This window comes from Lethenteron reissneri, chromosome 28 (genome assembly GCF_015708825.2).
Source record: "Lethenteron reissneri isolate LAM-NWPU_2019-01 chromosome 28, ASM1570882v1, whole genome shotgun sequence".
NCBI lineage: Eukaryota > Metazoa > Chordata > Hyperoartia > Petromyzontiformes > Petromyzontidae > Lethenteron > Lethenteron reissneri.
Genome location: NC_083806.1, coordinates 10,523,603 through 10,540,628, shown reverse-complemented (window position 1 = coordinate 10,540,628; position 17,026 = coordinate 10,523,603). Strand labels below are relative to the sequence as shown.

At 50.5% G+C, this 17,026-nt stretch overlaps 1 protein-coding gene across 1 annotated transcript in view; it reads left to right on the top strand.

The window, feature by feature from the left end:
- The window catches only part of LOC133348942 (ubiquitin carboxyl-terminal hydrolase 32-like), an 86,886-nt gene that overhangs the window by 62,498 nt on the left and 7,362 nt on the right, over window positions 1-17,026 (top strand). Inside the window, 12 exon segments of the mRNA XM_061562092.1 lie at window positions 794-945; window positions 2,108-2,237; window positions 3,688-3,935; window positions 5,328-5,512; window positions 7,169-7,255; window positions 8,706-8,829; window positions 9,886-10,077; window positions 11,735-12,068; window positions 12,790-12,842; window positions 12,844-13,542; window positions 15,221-15,415; window positions 16,542-16,634. Of these exon segments, the coding sequence (XP_061418076.1) occupies window positions 794-945; window positions 2,108-2,237; window positions 3,688-3,935; window positions 5,328-5,512; window positions 7,169-7,255; window positions 8,706-8,829; window positions 9,886-10,077; window positions 11,735-12,068; window positions 12,790-12,842; window positions 12,844-13,542; window positions 15,221-15,415; window positions 16,542-16,634 (2,492 nt within the window).

Sequence of the window (17,026 nt, the reverse complement as noted above, 5' to 3'; positions counted from 1 at the left end):
CCTGCGTACAAATGCGCACACATGCACGCACGCACATGCACACTTACCAAATTGCATGTGCACACTTACCAAATCTAACTCCACTTGCAGTGAGATTAGGAAGTTAATGAAAACCTTGAAGTGTCATGCGCTCACAACTGATTGAGTGATAAACTGTTTGTGTGCTGAACACTTTTTCGTATTATACTGGTCCATTGCTAACAGTAGAACTTTAGAAGATTTTGGAGTCATTGTGTTATGAAGAAGGGCCAATGCTCAAATTGTCACCTGTTATATATATATATATATTCACTTAAGGCCACAGTGTTATTGACGATCATGCAGAGTTTTTTAATTACGTTTGGCGAGGAGCATAGAAGTACAATACAATAATGGACCTTGCCGCACTTTCCACTGCTGCCCACTGCTATGTGGCCCCAGCATCCGATCACATTTTGTATGAGCACTTCTCAAAGGCTACTAAGCCTCCGTGATCTGGCGAGATCGTACGCATTCCGGGTGCAGGGGTCGTGTGAGTCCCCAACGTAGTTGTAACTTTGCCTACCCCGTGCCCCATACTGGTCATCTTTTTAAAAAGAGAGCATCGTATCTCATGGGATGCCTCCTGCAGTCGAAATAAAAATTCTGCTTCGGATTCTGTTAGCCTCGTGGAAACCTCTTCACCACCGGCACAGGGCTTGGTACACGAGCGGTGAGCAGGCTCCAACCAACTTGCGCGCTCAGTCGTGAGCGGGAAGCCCGTTTGACGCGTGTGCTTTTGCGGATTGCCGGCCGGCGTGTTGCCCTGCCGCAGTGATCCGCCTGGACGGCTCTGTGCCGGTGAGGTACGGGCTGCGTCTGGGCGTCGAGGACAAGTACAGCGGCCTGAAGCAGCAGCTGAGCGAGCTGTGCAGCCTGCAGCCCCAGCAGATCCTGCTGGCCGAGGTCTTCTCCTCCAACATCAGGGTGAGCCTCACAGGATGGGGCGATGGCGGCATTGTTAGCATCCTCGTCGTCATCATTATCATCGTCACCATCATCAGTGTCACCGTCATCACCGTCATCATTCTCATCGGCTTGGTCCTCAGGCGCGCATGACTGTAATCCAGCACTTTGGGAGGCGAGGGATGGTGGAACGCATCAATTCGTGAAACTCCCTACTCATGGGTATCGAAGTCGCCATCTCCTGGCTTGCCCATGGTATGATGGTAATATACAAGAAGTGGATTTGTGTCCATCTTTACTCCATCTGTACTGGGATTGAGTGTGCTACCCCCCTCGCCCGTACTCTGGCTTCCTCCTGTTGTGTATGAATGCTCATTCATGGAGTTGGCCAAATATTAATAAAAATAGCACTAAATAATCATAGGACCCACAGAGCTTGGGCAGGAGCCGTCACTGGTTCTGGTTCCCTTCTGACTTGTCTGTGGTTTCCTACGCCTCCGTGCGAAATCTGTGCACGTCACAAATTCTAGAGCGTTTTCAGACGCAATTTTCATGATTGATGCTAAATATCAAAAGAACACGTTGATATCGCTGTAAGCCGTTGTGCATTGTTATCGTCATCTGCAGGCGTTGCAAACTCAGCAATTGTCATTGACATCATCGTCGTCAACAGAGCATCATCACCCTCATCGTCGTCAGGTCATCATCATCCATCGTATGCCATCATCGTCATCGTCATCACTGTGAGTGTTATCATCTTTGTCATCCTCCATTATTAACTAAGCATTATCATGATCCATATGTCACGTTTTCAGCGCATACAAATAATAACAAAAGTACGAACAACGTATAAGTAAAAAATTACACAAGTCAGATGTGTAAATATATTTGGGCTTCATATTCGGCCGACAGACACGGGATTTTTGTAGCATTTTATTTAGCATTTTTTTGTTGATGCCGGGGGGAAGAGTGTTAATGGTGTGGTCCACCAAAGGTTCTATTTTGGTCCTCAGTAAGGAAATAGTCCCTCTCCCCCCGCCACCTCTTCTGTGCGTCAAAAACCATGGTGAAACTATGGAGTCCCACTTACCTCTTGGCTCAACGGATTTTTCACACGTTACGTCACCGGGCTATTGTGCGCAAACACCGGGGCGGATTATTGACTTTCGTTTTGTTTGGCCAGAACTTTCCGGACGACAATCAGAAGGTGAGGTCCGGTGCCACCAGCTACCTGTGCGCGTTCGAGATACCGGTGCTATCCGGGGACCCTGCTTCCACGTCGCCCACCGACACGCACTCCACACCCATCGGAGGTCAGTTCGTTGCTTCTTGCAGTCTGTGTCTCTGTAGGGCGCCACGGTGGCGAGATGTTAACTGGCTCACCTGGTCTACAGGAGGTCGTGGGTTCGATTCCTACCCTGACGCCTGCTGTATATTTGGAGTTTTGCATGTCTCTCTCCCCGTGGTCTTTTGGATTTTTCTCTGGGTCCTCTGGTTTTTCCCTCATTTAAAATCATCACACGTCTTAGAGTATTTGATTGCTATAAATTTCCACATGATCAGCTAATTTTTTTAAGTGCCGAGCTGACACCGCTGAGATCGTGGGTTTGACTCCAAACAGCTGCTTGTGATTAAACCGGGTTATCTAATATAGTGAGTTGGTGGTGTCATCCCGGTCACCACCACTGACTTCGCGAAAAAACTGTCAGTCAAATAAAACTTCAGTTCGGCACTTCATTTGGCTAAATAGCAGCTTCTAAAAATCACTAATTGCGGTCTGACGGTCACGCGGTGAACAAAGTGCTGCGGTCGCCTGATGAGAAGCTCAGAGGTGGCTCTGCAATGTCCCCTTCTGGTGGGCCATTCTCGAAGACGAAGGCACATTTGGAGTTAAAATTGGGAAAAAAATGTACAAATAAATGGAGCGTTCATGTACTAATCGGTTTTTATTGTTGGACCTGGCCTTGGTGGAGCTATGATTGGAGCGTGAGGCTCGCCATTGGAAGGTTGCGTGACTCAAACATTACACTTTCCGAATCTTCTTATAACCCAGACAACACGGTGATTGCTTGCAAAGTAAATGAGTTGTGTGAGTTTAGTAAATGATCATTTCAGGCTCTGTGACAAGAAATCCTGAATTGAAAATGATATTGGAACTGCGTAACACTTGGAACTGTACAAGCATACATTCATTCATTGTTTAAACGATAACCTCCTGCCACCATGCTTTGCCCCAACCGCACACACAAGCACAAGCAAACTATCCCAGGTGTGATAATTGTTTTTTTACCCTTTTATCTGGCAACAAAACTGACACCTTTTTTTACAAGGAGTTATGTTTGCATAGACCACAATACCTGCAGCCGTAATGCAAACAAAAAACATAACTCAGATAATGTATGCTCTGTCCTTGAAGTTGATTGGTCCATACCTGAGACAGCTTTCCTTAGAGCCTAGTCTCACATGGTGTTGGACCAGATGACGCCAAAAGGCGCACTCAATCAACTTCAAGGACAGTGCATACATTATCAGAGTTATGTTTTTTGTTTGCATTACGACTGCAGGTATTGTGGTCTATGCAAACATGACTCCTTGTAAAAAGGTGTCAGTTTTGTTGCCAGATAAAAGGGTAAAAAAACAATTATCATATTTTTTCTTCTGGCAAATGAGGTTCCAATGGTGTAAATACCCCAGGTGTGTCATCAACCATGCCCACAACCGACTTGCGCGTGAACTGTGCCCCCGCCTGCGCGACCCTCCCAGAGGAGCGAGCCGCGAGCGACGCGCTAGCACCCGTGGACGTGGGCTGCCTGCGCAAGGCAAAGAGCGACAGCTGCATGCCCAGCAGCAGCAGCAGCAGCAGCGGCTGCTCCCCTGCCGGAGGTGCGGGCGGAGTGGCCAAGAGCGCCTCCAACGGGCTCACCAACGGGCACCTGGCGCAGTCCTGTCGTCCGGAGCAATTGGGCGGCGTGCAGCCCTCCGGATACGCCATCGCCGTGCACCGCAAGATGGTACCCGCTCGCGGCGCTCGCTCGCACGGCTCGCTCTCCGTTGTCCGCTGGCTGGTTATCCTTTCCCGCGGATCGACCGTCCTGGCCCCCGCGCCTCTCGCGCGCACGGAACGAGGCACCAGGCGCTGTGTATGCGGCAGAATGGAAGCGCGTGGAGAAAGAAAATCCGGGCAGGCCGACAACCATCCAGTCATGGGACTTTTGGCTGAGAAGATGAAGGAAATGAATGATGGGGCGTGATCAACCTTAGCCCAGGATTTGCGTGTGCAGCCTTCCGATTGCGAGCCAAGCGCTCTAAGCACAGTGCCGCTCAGCGGGATTGTTTTTAAACGCCCGTGTCACAGTAAAAGGCTTGAGTGTCTCTGTAAGAGCTGTGCTTTTAATGCAATGACAGCTGAGGCATTCATTGGCCAATGTCGACAGCTATTCGGGGAACAGTATTTTATGTTATTGTCATTGCAGAATTTTGTAAACATTTGCTTAAAATTCCTGTTTTTGATTATCATCTTATTCACAAAACCTGTTTTATATGGGGAACAGCCGATCTGACGTTGTTTTCTTCACGTGGTGAAGAGGAGTAGGAATGGCGCCACGGTGGCGAGATGTTAATTACCTCACCTGGTATACAGGAGGTCGTGGGTTCGACCCCGGGCCCTGACACCTGTATCTTTAGAGTTTGCATGTCTCTCTCCCCGTGGTCGTGCGTTTTTTTTCTCCGGGGCCTCCAGTTTTTACGTCCACATTGAGAAACATGCGGTTCAAGTATGTTTTTGCTATAAATTTCCACGTGATGATAAGCCTCTTCGTTGAGCTATCGCTTGTGTTAGGACGCTGCAGTTGTGGTTAGGTCGCTGCAGTAAAAGAGCTGTATAGCTCAGGACACATAAAATAAAGTTTAGTTTTAGTACTTTTACAATGTCTTTTTATGAATAAATACTATCCTATACATTTTCCATATTTTTTTTTGCGTTTGGAGGTTTATCAAATCTCCACCCATGTCTGTGACGTGATGGCATGGGCTGAGCATTCGTTTCGCTTCTCTTCCTCTGCGCATCTTCGTGCTGTGCCTTTGCACGCGGAGGATTTTAAGAATTGTATGGCCAGGGTAGAGTTAGCAATTTTGTAATGGGTGAGAAACTTGAGCAGGGTAGAAGAGGGAAGTTTATTAAGGGAATGTATTGGAGTGGCACCTAGAGGTCGGCATCCAAGAGGAGGACCTCTAGCCAGAGGTGCAGATACTGTCAACACAGTCCTTTGAAGGTCAGTTGTCGACTGTTTAACGGCTCCAGATTCTCGCGGAAGAAAACAAATAGCCACGTGCAGTGGCATCCATAATAGTATCTGTGACGGCCTTTTGACCTCTAGCTTGATCTGGTGCTCTGCACGTGGCAGATGCGTATGGAGGTCTACTTCCTGTCATCGCACAAGAACCGACCGAGCCTGTTTGGGATGCCACTCATTGTGCCGTGTGCGGCCGGCACGCAGCACTGCCACCTGTACGACTTGGTGTGGGGCCAGGTGGCTCGGCTCGTCAGCCCACTGCCACCCCAGGAGGCCAGCAATCATGCACAGGACTGGTAATGCCACCCGCGCATCACTCGCACAACAACAACACAAACACATTCCTGCAGAGGGAGCTGGTAGGAACGTTGGGTTGCTCGGTCAATGGCCAGGGTCAACGGTGGCGTGGTGTATTCTGCAAATATGGCCGACTGTGAAGGCGGGCACAAGCCGGCGTGAGTAGGTTAAACGTTGAGTTTTATAAGGGCGCCCACGGGGTGACCAGCCCCTCCCACCCCCACCCAGCCCCACCCTCCCCACCCAGCCCCTCCCCACCCTCCCCTCTCCACCCAGCCCCACCCCTCACATTTTTGGATGCATGATGGACGGATGGACGGACACAATAATCCCCTGTGGGCTGGTGGAACCAGGTGGTTCCTCCCAATAAGATCCTTTTACAAGCTGTCGTGGCCAGGACTGCAAGCTCCGACTGAGGCTGGCACGGCACACAAAGGGGGTGTAGTGTTGTAAAACACCATGCCTGGCCACGTTTGACCTCCCCGATGCTAATACACGCACTCACGGAGATGTTAAACCGTGCAGTTATTACAAGTATTGGTGCCACGCCTCGGGCGCTGAGGAGCCCAAACACTGCCTTCACTAGGAGAAGGCAGTGCAGTACGTGGACTAATTTGCCATCTGTTTCCATCCGTACGGAGATAGAGTGTTGTCCCCTCGCACGCATGGGTTTAGTCCGGGTGCTCCAGTCTCTCCTCCCGCTTTTTATAAAATACTCTCGTCATTAATTGGCTGAAAACATCTTAAAATAAAGGCCCAATGCAGGACTCTCCTGAACTAGAGTCCTCTAGCTCAGCGCAGCTCTCCTGGATTAAAAAAAAGTAAATTATTGTAACTGTTACTGCCCAGGATAAATGTGAAAAATACAGCTTTACTTGCAGTATCCCTAACTCGCTATTTAATTGCCAATTCTGACAAATGATTTGTCTTTTGAACAGGTCTTTTTTGTTGTGCTCAGTCCTGAAACTTCAAATGTAATTTCGTGTTGTTATTGGGTCTAAGCAGTGGTGTGATGACTGTGATAGCAGGGCCGTTATTGCACTCATTATTATTCGTGTCCAAGTGGCAGCTACCATTGCATTTCCCCTAACACGACATTCACTTTTGTTTCATGTTTTGATGGTTATTAGCATAATTAACTAAATTAGCTTTTTGGCCGTCATAATTAAAATATCACGTGATAATCATGTTACACTACCGTTCGCATGTTATTTTGCCTAAAGTGACAGTGTTCTAGAGGTAACTTTAATTGTCTAATTGTAAACAAAATCAATTCCAACATTTATCCGGATGGACATTTGTGAAAAAAGAGCTTCATAGCTCATCGGATTCCTCCAGTCTAAGTAAAGATTCAGATTCTCGCATGACAACTGGATTCAAACGATTGTGTCAGGCAGTGGATGGGGTTTAGCTCTAATTGACATCAGATCTATACAGCTTGACTCAAAATAAACCCAATCAAGAATTGTAACTGTATTTTGTAGGCCAGTCATTTTCATGAGCCTCTACCACAGCTTGTTTCAGTTCCCCCATAGCCGGTGGAACTCTTGTTATGCCGTTTGAAGGTTTCCTCCATGTGGGTGCAACTCTGCCAACAGAATGTTGACCTTGTGCAATGGTGCCACTCCTTGCCCTTGTTGTGTCTCTCCTTGCAGTGACGACAGCCTGGGCTACCAGTACCCCTTCACGCTGTCCGCTGTGCAAAAGGACGGGGTCACGTGCGCCTGGTGCCCTTGGTATAGGTGAGTTAATTCTAGATTTGAAGCTTTCGTGACTGCAAGGATTCATATTCTTAGGTTGTTTCGGTAAAGTCACGTAGGTAAAAAATAAAAATGTATAAAAGTAAAATAAAATAAATATAAATAAAATAAAAATCACGACGTTTCGGAGGCAACACAAGTCTCCGTCTTCAGGTGGAACCATCACAGCACGATAGCTGTATCACGTAAGAGAAATTCCAAGTAAACAGTCCTTGTATATATACTGGTTGAGGGTGGGAGGAGCCAAGGTAGGCCCTGGATATAAATATTGTGAGGCTGAAGCACGCTGTTTTTACCTACGTGACTTTACCGAAAAAACCTAAGAATATAGGTGAGTTAGTTAGTGAATCCTCTTCATCTCCTGTGGGACACGCTTTGAGTTTCCTCCACTTTTTCCTGCCCCTGGCAACATGTTGAGCCTCGCCCCAAGAGACGTCGGTCGCTGCTCCCGGCTCGGCCTTCACGGTCTCGCGCCAGCTGGTCTTGGGTCTCCCAGTTTTCCTTTTGCACGGTAGTGTCCATCTTCGGGGTAATTTTTGATATACCCTCTTGGTCCAGTATGAGTATATGTCGGAGCCATGGGTGAGTGTCTGGGGGTTATTCTACGCCGGTACGTCCCCAGACGCGTTAGACCCTATCTCCGTTTTTCCAACGTGCGTTTGTCGGAGCTCTTTGTCTGCTGGATGGCTCAAGCCAGCGGTGCTCATTCTTTACCGTGTGGCCTCAGGGCCTCCCCTTCAAATGGGCTCTCACATAGGTCAGTAATCAGGTTCATATTGTGTGTATCTTACTATCAATGTATTATGTTGCGCAATGCAATAATTATCATGATACGCCATTTGTTTACAAATATATAATAATATTATGCCCTGCAGAAACTGTGGACATCTCTTCTCGAGAGGGAGGATGTCAGAGGCAGAGCAATAAAAGGAAGTGTTCTCTATATCCTGCGTTTGAACAGGAGCTAGGGAGTTACGGGCAGTGTACGAAATGTCAATTTTTTTTAAGTCACATTTTTAATTGGCTATGAAGCCGTTGTCTTAAGTTCGATTCCCATAAATGGCTAATGTCAGTGGCAAGTGAGGTCTGAACTGGCTTGGGTCCCACCTCTCCGACCTGCACTCAACCGCATGTTGCTGCAGCAGTAATTGGACACTCAGCTGATCATTATTGTCGATGTGTTATCATTATTCTGATGATTCATCGGTAAGCTCGAGGTGACCGAGAATGATGTTCCGACTTGCACGTCTCAACGTGTGCCTGCGCTTCCACATTTGTTCTCGTTGCGTCTGCAAGCATATAGCGGTGCATTTGTGCGATCCTGTGTGCACAGCATCCGCTTGTGCCATTTCGCGTTGACAGCTGCGAGTGTGACAGGCCTGCCGTGCCTCGTTCTCGTGTCTCGATTGGACTGCCTGCGCGCACTTCACAGGTTTTGCCGTGGATGCAAGATCGAGTGCAACACCGTGGTTTTTGTCGGAAGCAGCGGAGTGTACATCGCCATCGACTGGGACCCCACAGCCCTGCATCTGCGCTATCAGACGGCACAGGAACGGGTAAAGCAAAGAGCTCACTGCGGCATTGCATCGTCGCTCTGTGTCTTTCTCGTCCCACATTTGCCGGGCACTAGCGCTAGTACAGGGCATTGGTGGGCGCTGTTGTTGCATTGGCATAGCATGTGATGCATTTAATAGTTAGTCTGATGGTACAGTCTATGCTGAGTATGTCCTCCCAAGTACTAGGTTCATTAATTAGTGGCGGGTTGCCGCAGTATAGAGGTTGTATTGACAAAACCCCTTGAATTCCACGAAGGCCTAATTAGGCCCACTCAACCATCGTGTGCGTGTTCCTGCGTGCATGTGTGGTCCTGTGTGCGTGCGTGCGTGTTCCTGCGTGCATGCATGCGTGTTCCTGCGTGCATGTGTGGTCCTGTGTGCGTGCGTGCGTGTTCTTGTGTGCGTGCGTGCGTGTTCCTGCGTGCGTGCGTGTTCCTGCGTGCGTGCGTGTTCCTGCGTGCGTGCGTGTTCCTGCGTGCGTGCGTGTTCCTGCGTGCATGTGTGGTCCTGTGTGCGTGCGTGCGTGTTCTTGCGTGCGTGCGTGCGTGTTCCTGCGTGCGTGCATGCATGTTTCTGTGTGCGTACGTACATGCGTGTTCCTGCGTGCGTGCGTGTTCCTGCGTGCGTGCGTGTTCCTGCGTGCGTGCGTGTTCCTGCGTGCGTGCGTGTTCCTGCGTGCGTGCGTGTTCCTGCGTGCGTGCGTGTTCCTGCGTGCGTGCGTGTTCCTGCGTGCGTGCGTGTTCCTGCGTGCGTGCGTGTTCCTGCGTGCGTGCGTGTTCCTGCGTGCGTGCGTGTTCCTGCGTGCGTGCGTGTTCCTGCGTGCGTGCGTGTTCCTGCGTGCGTGTTCCTGCGTGCGTGCGTGTTCCTGCGTGCGTGTTCCTGCATGCGTGTTCCTGTGTGCGTGCGTGTTCCTGTGTGCGTGCGTGTTCCTGCGTGCGTGCGTGTTCCTGCGTGCGTGTTCCTGTGTGCGTGCGTGTTCCTGCGTGCGTGCGTGTTCCTGCGTGCGTGCGTGTTCCTGCGTGCGTGCGTGTTCCTGCGTGCGTGGCGGCCTGCCAGGTGTGTCTTGAGCACGAGAGCGTGGGCGAGTCTCGCCGTGCGCAGACGGAGCCCATCAGCTTGAACAGCTGCCTGCAGGCGTTCACCAAGGAGGAGGAGCTGGGCGAGGATGAGCTCTACTACTGCTCCAAGTGCAGGGCGCACCGCCTGGCCAGCAAGAAGCTGGATATCTGGAGGCTCCCGCCCAGCCTCGTAAGCTTCCCCCGCGCTGCCCGCTGGATGCCCCCCCCCCCCACTCAATGTTACGCGTCAGGCGGATTCCGTCGATCTATATTTTTATAGCGCACTTTACGTCGTAAAGGCAACTCGGAGAGCACTTTACAACAAATAACATTAACGTGAATTCCTTTTATATTATTGATGTGATTCACCCCCTCCAGTGATTGTTAATATTCGTAAATTTCCTTTCAAGTTTAAGGAATCGATTTTGTTGTTGTCTCGTTTTACCGTTTCTCTCGTTACTGTCTCCATTTGAACAGTTTTGTCCATTCCGCCACCCTTATAATAACAATTGTTACTGGCACTCGTTTATCCAGCAAAGTCCCAGTGATCCTCATGACTCCTTTTCAGGAGGGTCCTGCCAAGTTTCCACAGTAAGGGGGTGTGGGGGGGGGGTGTGATGATTGCTTTGTATATTTCAATTCGAGTAATGTGGAATTTTTCAAATTTGGACCACGACGCTGGCACACACAACGGCCTATTAATGCGAATGACGTCCACTGCGTAGCAGATGCCGTGTATGTTTACTGTTCATACACCCGCGGTATTAAAACAGGGCAGCCTGTGGATTAGATCCGTGAACCTCTGCAGCAAGCGGTGGACGTGCTATCGCTAGGCCATGTAATCGCCCAATGTAACGTTCACATAATGCGCATAAACCATGTAAATGATTGTCAAGCACATGATTACATCCATAAGCATAGAAAAGTAATGTTGATCGAGGAATTGACGCATCATTATATGCCTGCTCAATATTGTGTGATAGCTGCTGTGTTGGGTTGTGCACTTTAGTCACCTACATCCCGTAGAAGCAACTCCGTATCAGGAAACATAACAGCACAATAAAAAAATAACAACAGGTTTATCATGGGACCTTATTTTTTCCAGTATCAAAGTATGACAAATAAGAGTAGGTTTTACTCTTTCTGGCAATAAAACAGATGTTAAGATGTCCAGACACCAAATAGAAACCTTTTGCAAGGAATCATGTCTGCATTCACTACACACAGTGCTTGTGTTGAACATGGAAACAACCATGCTGTGATAATAAATACATTTTTACATTGCTTTTGAAACTGGAAGGCTGTCTCCGGTGCAGTCCAATCAGTTTCAAATGCAATGCAAATATCATCGGAGCGATGTTTGTTTGCATGTTCACCACAAGTACTCTTTATGGTTAATGCAGACATGATTCCTTGCAAAAGGTTTCTATTTGCTGTTTGAACATTATAATATCTCCTGTTTCATTGCCAGAAAGGGTAAAGCCTCTTCTTATATTTTCAACAACAGGTTTCTGTATGCTGTCACTCGTTTTGGCCGAAGGGCCTTCTTTGGAAATGCTGAGGTCCACGGATAGAATGTCTTCCGTCGTCTTGCTGTGGCCGCGTTGGGCAGTGGCGTGTTGCCAGATCAAGAATGTATTCGATGAGTGCTCGGCGTGAACATAATAATATGCAGGCCTCTGTTAATCCATTGCCTACCTGTGCCGTGTTGGTCATGGTGGGGGGGGGGGGTGAGTTATTTTGCGCATACTTCACCCTGCTGCTCAGTGCAGGGGTGTGGTGGGCGTATCCAGAATGGAGTGTAAGACTGAGTGATTCGTCACCTGTGTGCTCGCTGCCGTGCACAGATCATCCACCTGAAGCGGTTCCAGTTTGTGAACGGTCGCTGGATCAAGTCGCACAAGATCGTGAAGTTCCCTCGCCGCGGGCTCGACCCCAGCGCCTTCCTGGCCCCGCGCCGCGACCCCGAAGACGCTCGCGCCGTCTCGCCCGCCACCGCCGAGGCGGCCGCCGCCACGGCCATGTTCGCCACGGCCGCGGCGGCCATCGCGGCCCTCAAGGAGGTGCAGCACGACATAGGCGGGGGGGCGGCGGCCGCGCCGGGTGCCAATCTCTACGGCGGCCTCGATGCCGTCCACTCGTCGTCCTCGTCCGACTCGGGGTTTGCCGTCGGCGCGAAAGGTGAGCGGCTGTCCTGCAGCGGACACCGTGCTCGACTCGTAGGGCCGCGGCTGGAACCTGCTCGGCTCACCGGCGGTCGGTCGCCTCCTGATCACTGTCCGGTCGCTATGACCGCGGTTGGTGTTCCCGTGACCATCGCTCGTTGATTCTTCTTCGCCACGTTGAGGCCTCTGACCAGAATGACCGTTTAATTTCTCCTCCGCACTATGTTCACTCAAGCGGCACGCTGCAGGTCTGAATGCGTCTTCTCTCTTTGCTTCATTCTACACTTCTGCTCCACTTTGGAATTTCCTCCCATCGTCTCTTGCTCAATTTAAGAAACATATTCACTCTTGACCACGTTTTCAAGAATTTTGTTTGTTGCTGACCACTTGGCCATTTTTGTCTGCGCTCAGGATCTGTGATAAAAAAATCACCCTTGTGCGAGCTTCATTGTTCATTTAAGTTTCTCGTTCTCCCAGCCTTATTCCAATTGTGCTTTCGTGGCGTCATGTCCCCCTGATACTCGGTATCATTTCGGAACTCTAGCAGACCCGGCGCAACCACCAACCCCACCCCCCCCCCCAATTGTTAGAGATCGGTCCATGCAAGAACTACCCGAGTGACCTTTTTTGCTTTTAATCCACACCTTGATGCAAGGTGGTTTATCTTTACTTTCACTCGTTAATCTTACAAACACAGCCTGGCCGGTCTTGAAACGCGACCGGTCTCTTCCTGACAGCTTCAGGAGGAGGCTCCAACAGCCCAAGCCCGAGCAGTGGAGGCAGCAGGACCGGGCAGCCCCGCCGGCAGCCCGCGCTTCGGCACCAAGGCGCGCTCGCATCTGCGGCCCAAGCAGTTTGCGCCGGGGAAGGGTCCCCTGCGCCTGGCCCGGGGTAAAAAAAAAGACGGCCTCGCCGCGGGCAGCCGGGAGAACCTGCAGGGAGCCGACTCGGCCGCCCCCTGCAAGGGACAGGCCCCGCTGCACGGGGGCGACTCCAAGGCCAGCTCGACGGACGCCGTTTCGGCGGCGGGAGGCGGAGGAGGCGGCTTCGTTGGCGGTGCCGGCGAAGACGCCTTTTCCATGGTTTTGCCAAATGACCAAAATCCCAACGGTGACAGCGGCCAGCAGTGCCTTCCTTCGACAGAGAGCGGCCGGCAAGGCTGCGTGAGAGTTTGCGAAAGCGCACCGGGGCCTGAATGCAGCGACTCTTCCCGGCTGCGGGACGCTTTCTGCAGGGCGGGTAGCGGAGCGAGCCTCGAGGTCGTGAGCACTTGCGGCGGCAGCGGCGGCGGCGGCGGCGGCAGTAGAAGCGACCACGGTGACAACGCGGAGGGGAGCGTGCAGGTGTCCGGCGAGGTGTGCCTGGAGCGGAGCAGCAGCGAGACGCTGGAGGGCGGCAGCGGGGAGCCGCTTGGTGCGGCGGTGAGCTGCCCCGACACGCTGGACACGAGCAGCAGCGGCTTCAGCAGCAAGGAGGACCTCTCTGCCCAGGTGACCCCTGCCCCGGGGCCGTCTGCAGCGACATTCCGTACATTTTCTTCTTCTCGGTTCTTTCGGTAAAGTCACGTAGAATGGAAATAATAAAATAATAAAAATAAAACATAATAAAATAATTCTCACGACGTTTCGGGCCACAACGCAAGCAGCCGTCCTCAGGTGGAGAACAGGTCTGTCGAGGAGACAGTCTGAAATCGAAATTCCGTACTTTGTTGAGTCTCACAGCATGTCTTTCCTCTGATCCAAAGCAACCTGGCCTTAAATCAATCATCGTATCTTAGATTTATTTATATAGCGCTTTGTTGCAAGGCACTTTACAACAATTATACCATTGTACAATAAGATGATAGTGGTTGAAATAAAGAGTGGGGGTATTAAAAAGTGGTGGTGTAGTAGTTTTGGTGACAGTTAGGAGAAGAGGTGGGAGTGGTTAAGAGGGGTTTGGGTAGGGGTAGTGATAGGGGTTGTAGTAGTGATAGGGTTAGTGATAGGGGTTGTGGTAGTGATAGGGGTTGTGGTAGTGATAGGGGTTGTGGTAGTGATAGGGGTTGTGGTAGTGATAGGGCTTGTGGTAGTGATGGGGGTTGTGGTAGTGATGGGGGTTGTGGTAGTGATAGGGGTTGGGGTAGTGATAGGGTTAGTGATAGGGGCTGGGGTAGTGATCGGGTTAGTGATAGGGGTTGGGGTAGTGATAGAGGTTGGGGTAGTGATACGGTTAGTGATATGGGTTGGTGTAGGCCTGGTTGTAACTGGGGGGGGGTGGGGGCAGGGAGCAGTAGTAGGATAGGCAACAGAGAAGCGATGGAAACGGAAGCAGGTCCGTGAAGACGATTGTTTCATGCTGCAGTGGGAGTTTGTTCCAGTTAACGGGAGCAAGAAGGGCAAGGGAACGAGAGCGAGACTGGGCGCAGGGCGAGGGAGGCACAGAGAAGGATGGTAGAGATTAGGAGCGGAGAGTTACGGGATGGGACATCGTAAGATATCGGAGAAGAAAGATCGGGCGGGGCAAGACCGTGGGAGGGATATATAGACGAGACGATGTTATTTACAAACAAAACTACGATTTTAGAGCTACAGATTTAACGATGTATCAATTAATCTGTTAGAATCAGTGCTCTCATTCAAGATACATTCAATGAGCCGTGCATGTAAGACTCAATTGCTTGTAATCTATATTTTATTTAGCTTTTAGGTTTCTTTTTTTTTCGCAGCCACTTGTAATCTTAAGTGTTCTTCCGGATGTTGAGTTTTCTGTTACCAGACCCTAGTGCAGTCGCCTTCAAGTTAAAAAGCTCGAGACCATGATCGCACAATTTGAATGTTCAATAATTGTGGACTAAATAGTGTGCGGCGAAAGTGGTCATAACGAGAGACGGACAAGTGAGTGGGCCAGGGCAGGAGACGTCATCAGAAGGGCACACTCGGCAATAATAATGACGCAGTGTGAGCCAATGAATGGCATCAGTTTGAGAGGACATCCACTCTGGAGATGGAGTGATGAAAGTGGCTCGTATGCAGGTGCTAGGATAATTCGTACATCACGGGATTCTGCGAGATGGCAGAGGCTTCGCGAGGGATGCCATTCCATTGATAATTATCGCCGATGAGGTTTCAGTGGGAATAATGAGCGTGTGTGTGACGGAGTTGCGTGTCTCTCTCTCTCTATGTGTAGGATGGGGTGAAGGAGGACTGCGCTGGGGATATGTGGCCGACGAGCGTGGCTTCGGACAGACTCCCCAACGGAGCCCCCGGCATCGGTACCATCGCTCTGGAGCCGTCCGCCAGTGCGGACAGAAGCGACTGTGAAACGGAAACGTCTGAAGACTCTGACGAGACGAAGCCCATCTACGATCTCTACGCCATTTCGGTAGGGGGGCGTTGCCCGTGAGTGTGCGCGGTTGTGTGTGTGTGTGTGGGGAGCGTTAGTGTAGCGGTTAGTGTGCTGCGCTAGAAACCCAGCGGCCCGAGTTCGATTCCCGCTCACGACCAACGTCGGTGATGATTTTCTGAACCGGTCCTGGGCCTCCCCTAGATCGAATCGGCCTCAAATGCGTACCTGGAGCAGTGCATAAACATCGCCACTAGGGAGACAAAGGCGGTCGACGTGGTGTTGGCCGCCCATGCCAATGTGTACCGTTCTGACCTTCATTGGTGCTCACTAACAGCACTTGCCCCAAACAGTCTGTTAAGGTTATACGGTGAATATTTGTCTTTGCATTGTGTATGTGTGCGTGCCAATGATATTTATTTTATATACAAGTACGACTGAGTTGGTGTAGAGCACTTTACTCACAAATCTCGTAGAGTTAATAAATAGCCCTTTTGTGGGAGCAAGTAGTGATCGACCTGTAGAGATACTGCACTCTGCCATGCGAATGTGGAATTTCCACAACCGGCTCATACTTGAAAGTTATACATATGTGAACGGTTTTAATACTGAGCGGTGAAGTTTAAAGTCACCATTTCAAAAAAGAATACGAACGGGAGAGCCACAAGGATATTATCGTTCAGCCTTGTTCGATACCACGGTTCTACGGTTTTTTACTACAGTTGTAGCGAGCTGATATCGTTCTCAGCCCTCCCTAGGTAAAGATGAGCTTTAAGTGAGTACCTGGTGCATTGTATGAACATCAGCACATGGTGTTAGCCACACCACCCCATCGTACACATGGCTAGCCAACATTGGTTCTCGTTAACAGCACCCGTCCCAACAGTCTTAAGGGGATCTTTGTGTGAGTGATTGTGTATATATGTCTATTTGTATGTTTGTCTTTATATACGTATGTGTAAGCATCAAACAGGCCAGGGCTTGTTTCGGAGTCCCTGACTCTGCTAGCAATCATTAAGGGCCTTGGGGGTGCGACAGGGATGTCCTCTGGCTCCCACATTATATGGCCTCAAGGTTCACCTGGCCTGGCACAGACACCGTGGTGACGTGGCCGTCATTCAATGGCAAATTGCGAGTATTGCTGTGTGTGTGTCTGTGTACGCAGTGTCACTCTGGCATCATGGGCGGAGGCCACTACGTGACCTATGCCCGAAACCCCAACACCAAGTGGTACTGCTACAATGACAGCAGCTGCAAGGTGAGCAGCGGGACACTTGGAGCTGTGTTGCCATCGCCGTGTGTGGACGCCCCCGCAGTGCCGAAGGGCACCGTGGAGGGCCAGGGTTTGTGGATCACACATAATTGTGGAACTCTCTCAAGCTTGATGATGGGGGTGGTGGGGGTTATGGGGTGGTCCCGATGTTTCTCTCCACCTGCTTGGAACCTTCTTCAGGAACTTAAGAACCTTCCAGAACTTGGCACGAAATGCACCTCGACCCGAAAACACGTGGGAGAGCTGTGCAGCACGAGCACGGAAACCCCCGCGCAGTAGTCAAAACGGCAACTTCCATTCACGAATTACATTTCCGCCTCGTATCTCCCGTTGCTCTCTCTGCCGCCGCTTCTCTGCCCCCGCTAATGTTACCAGTT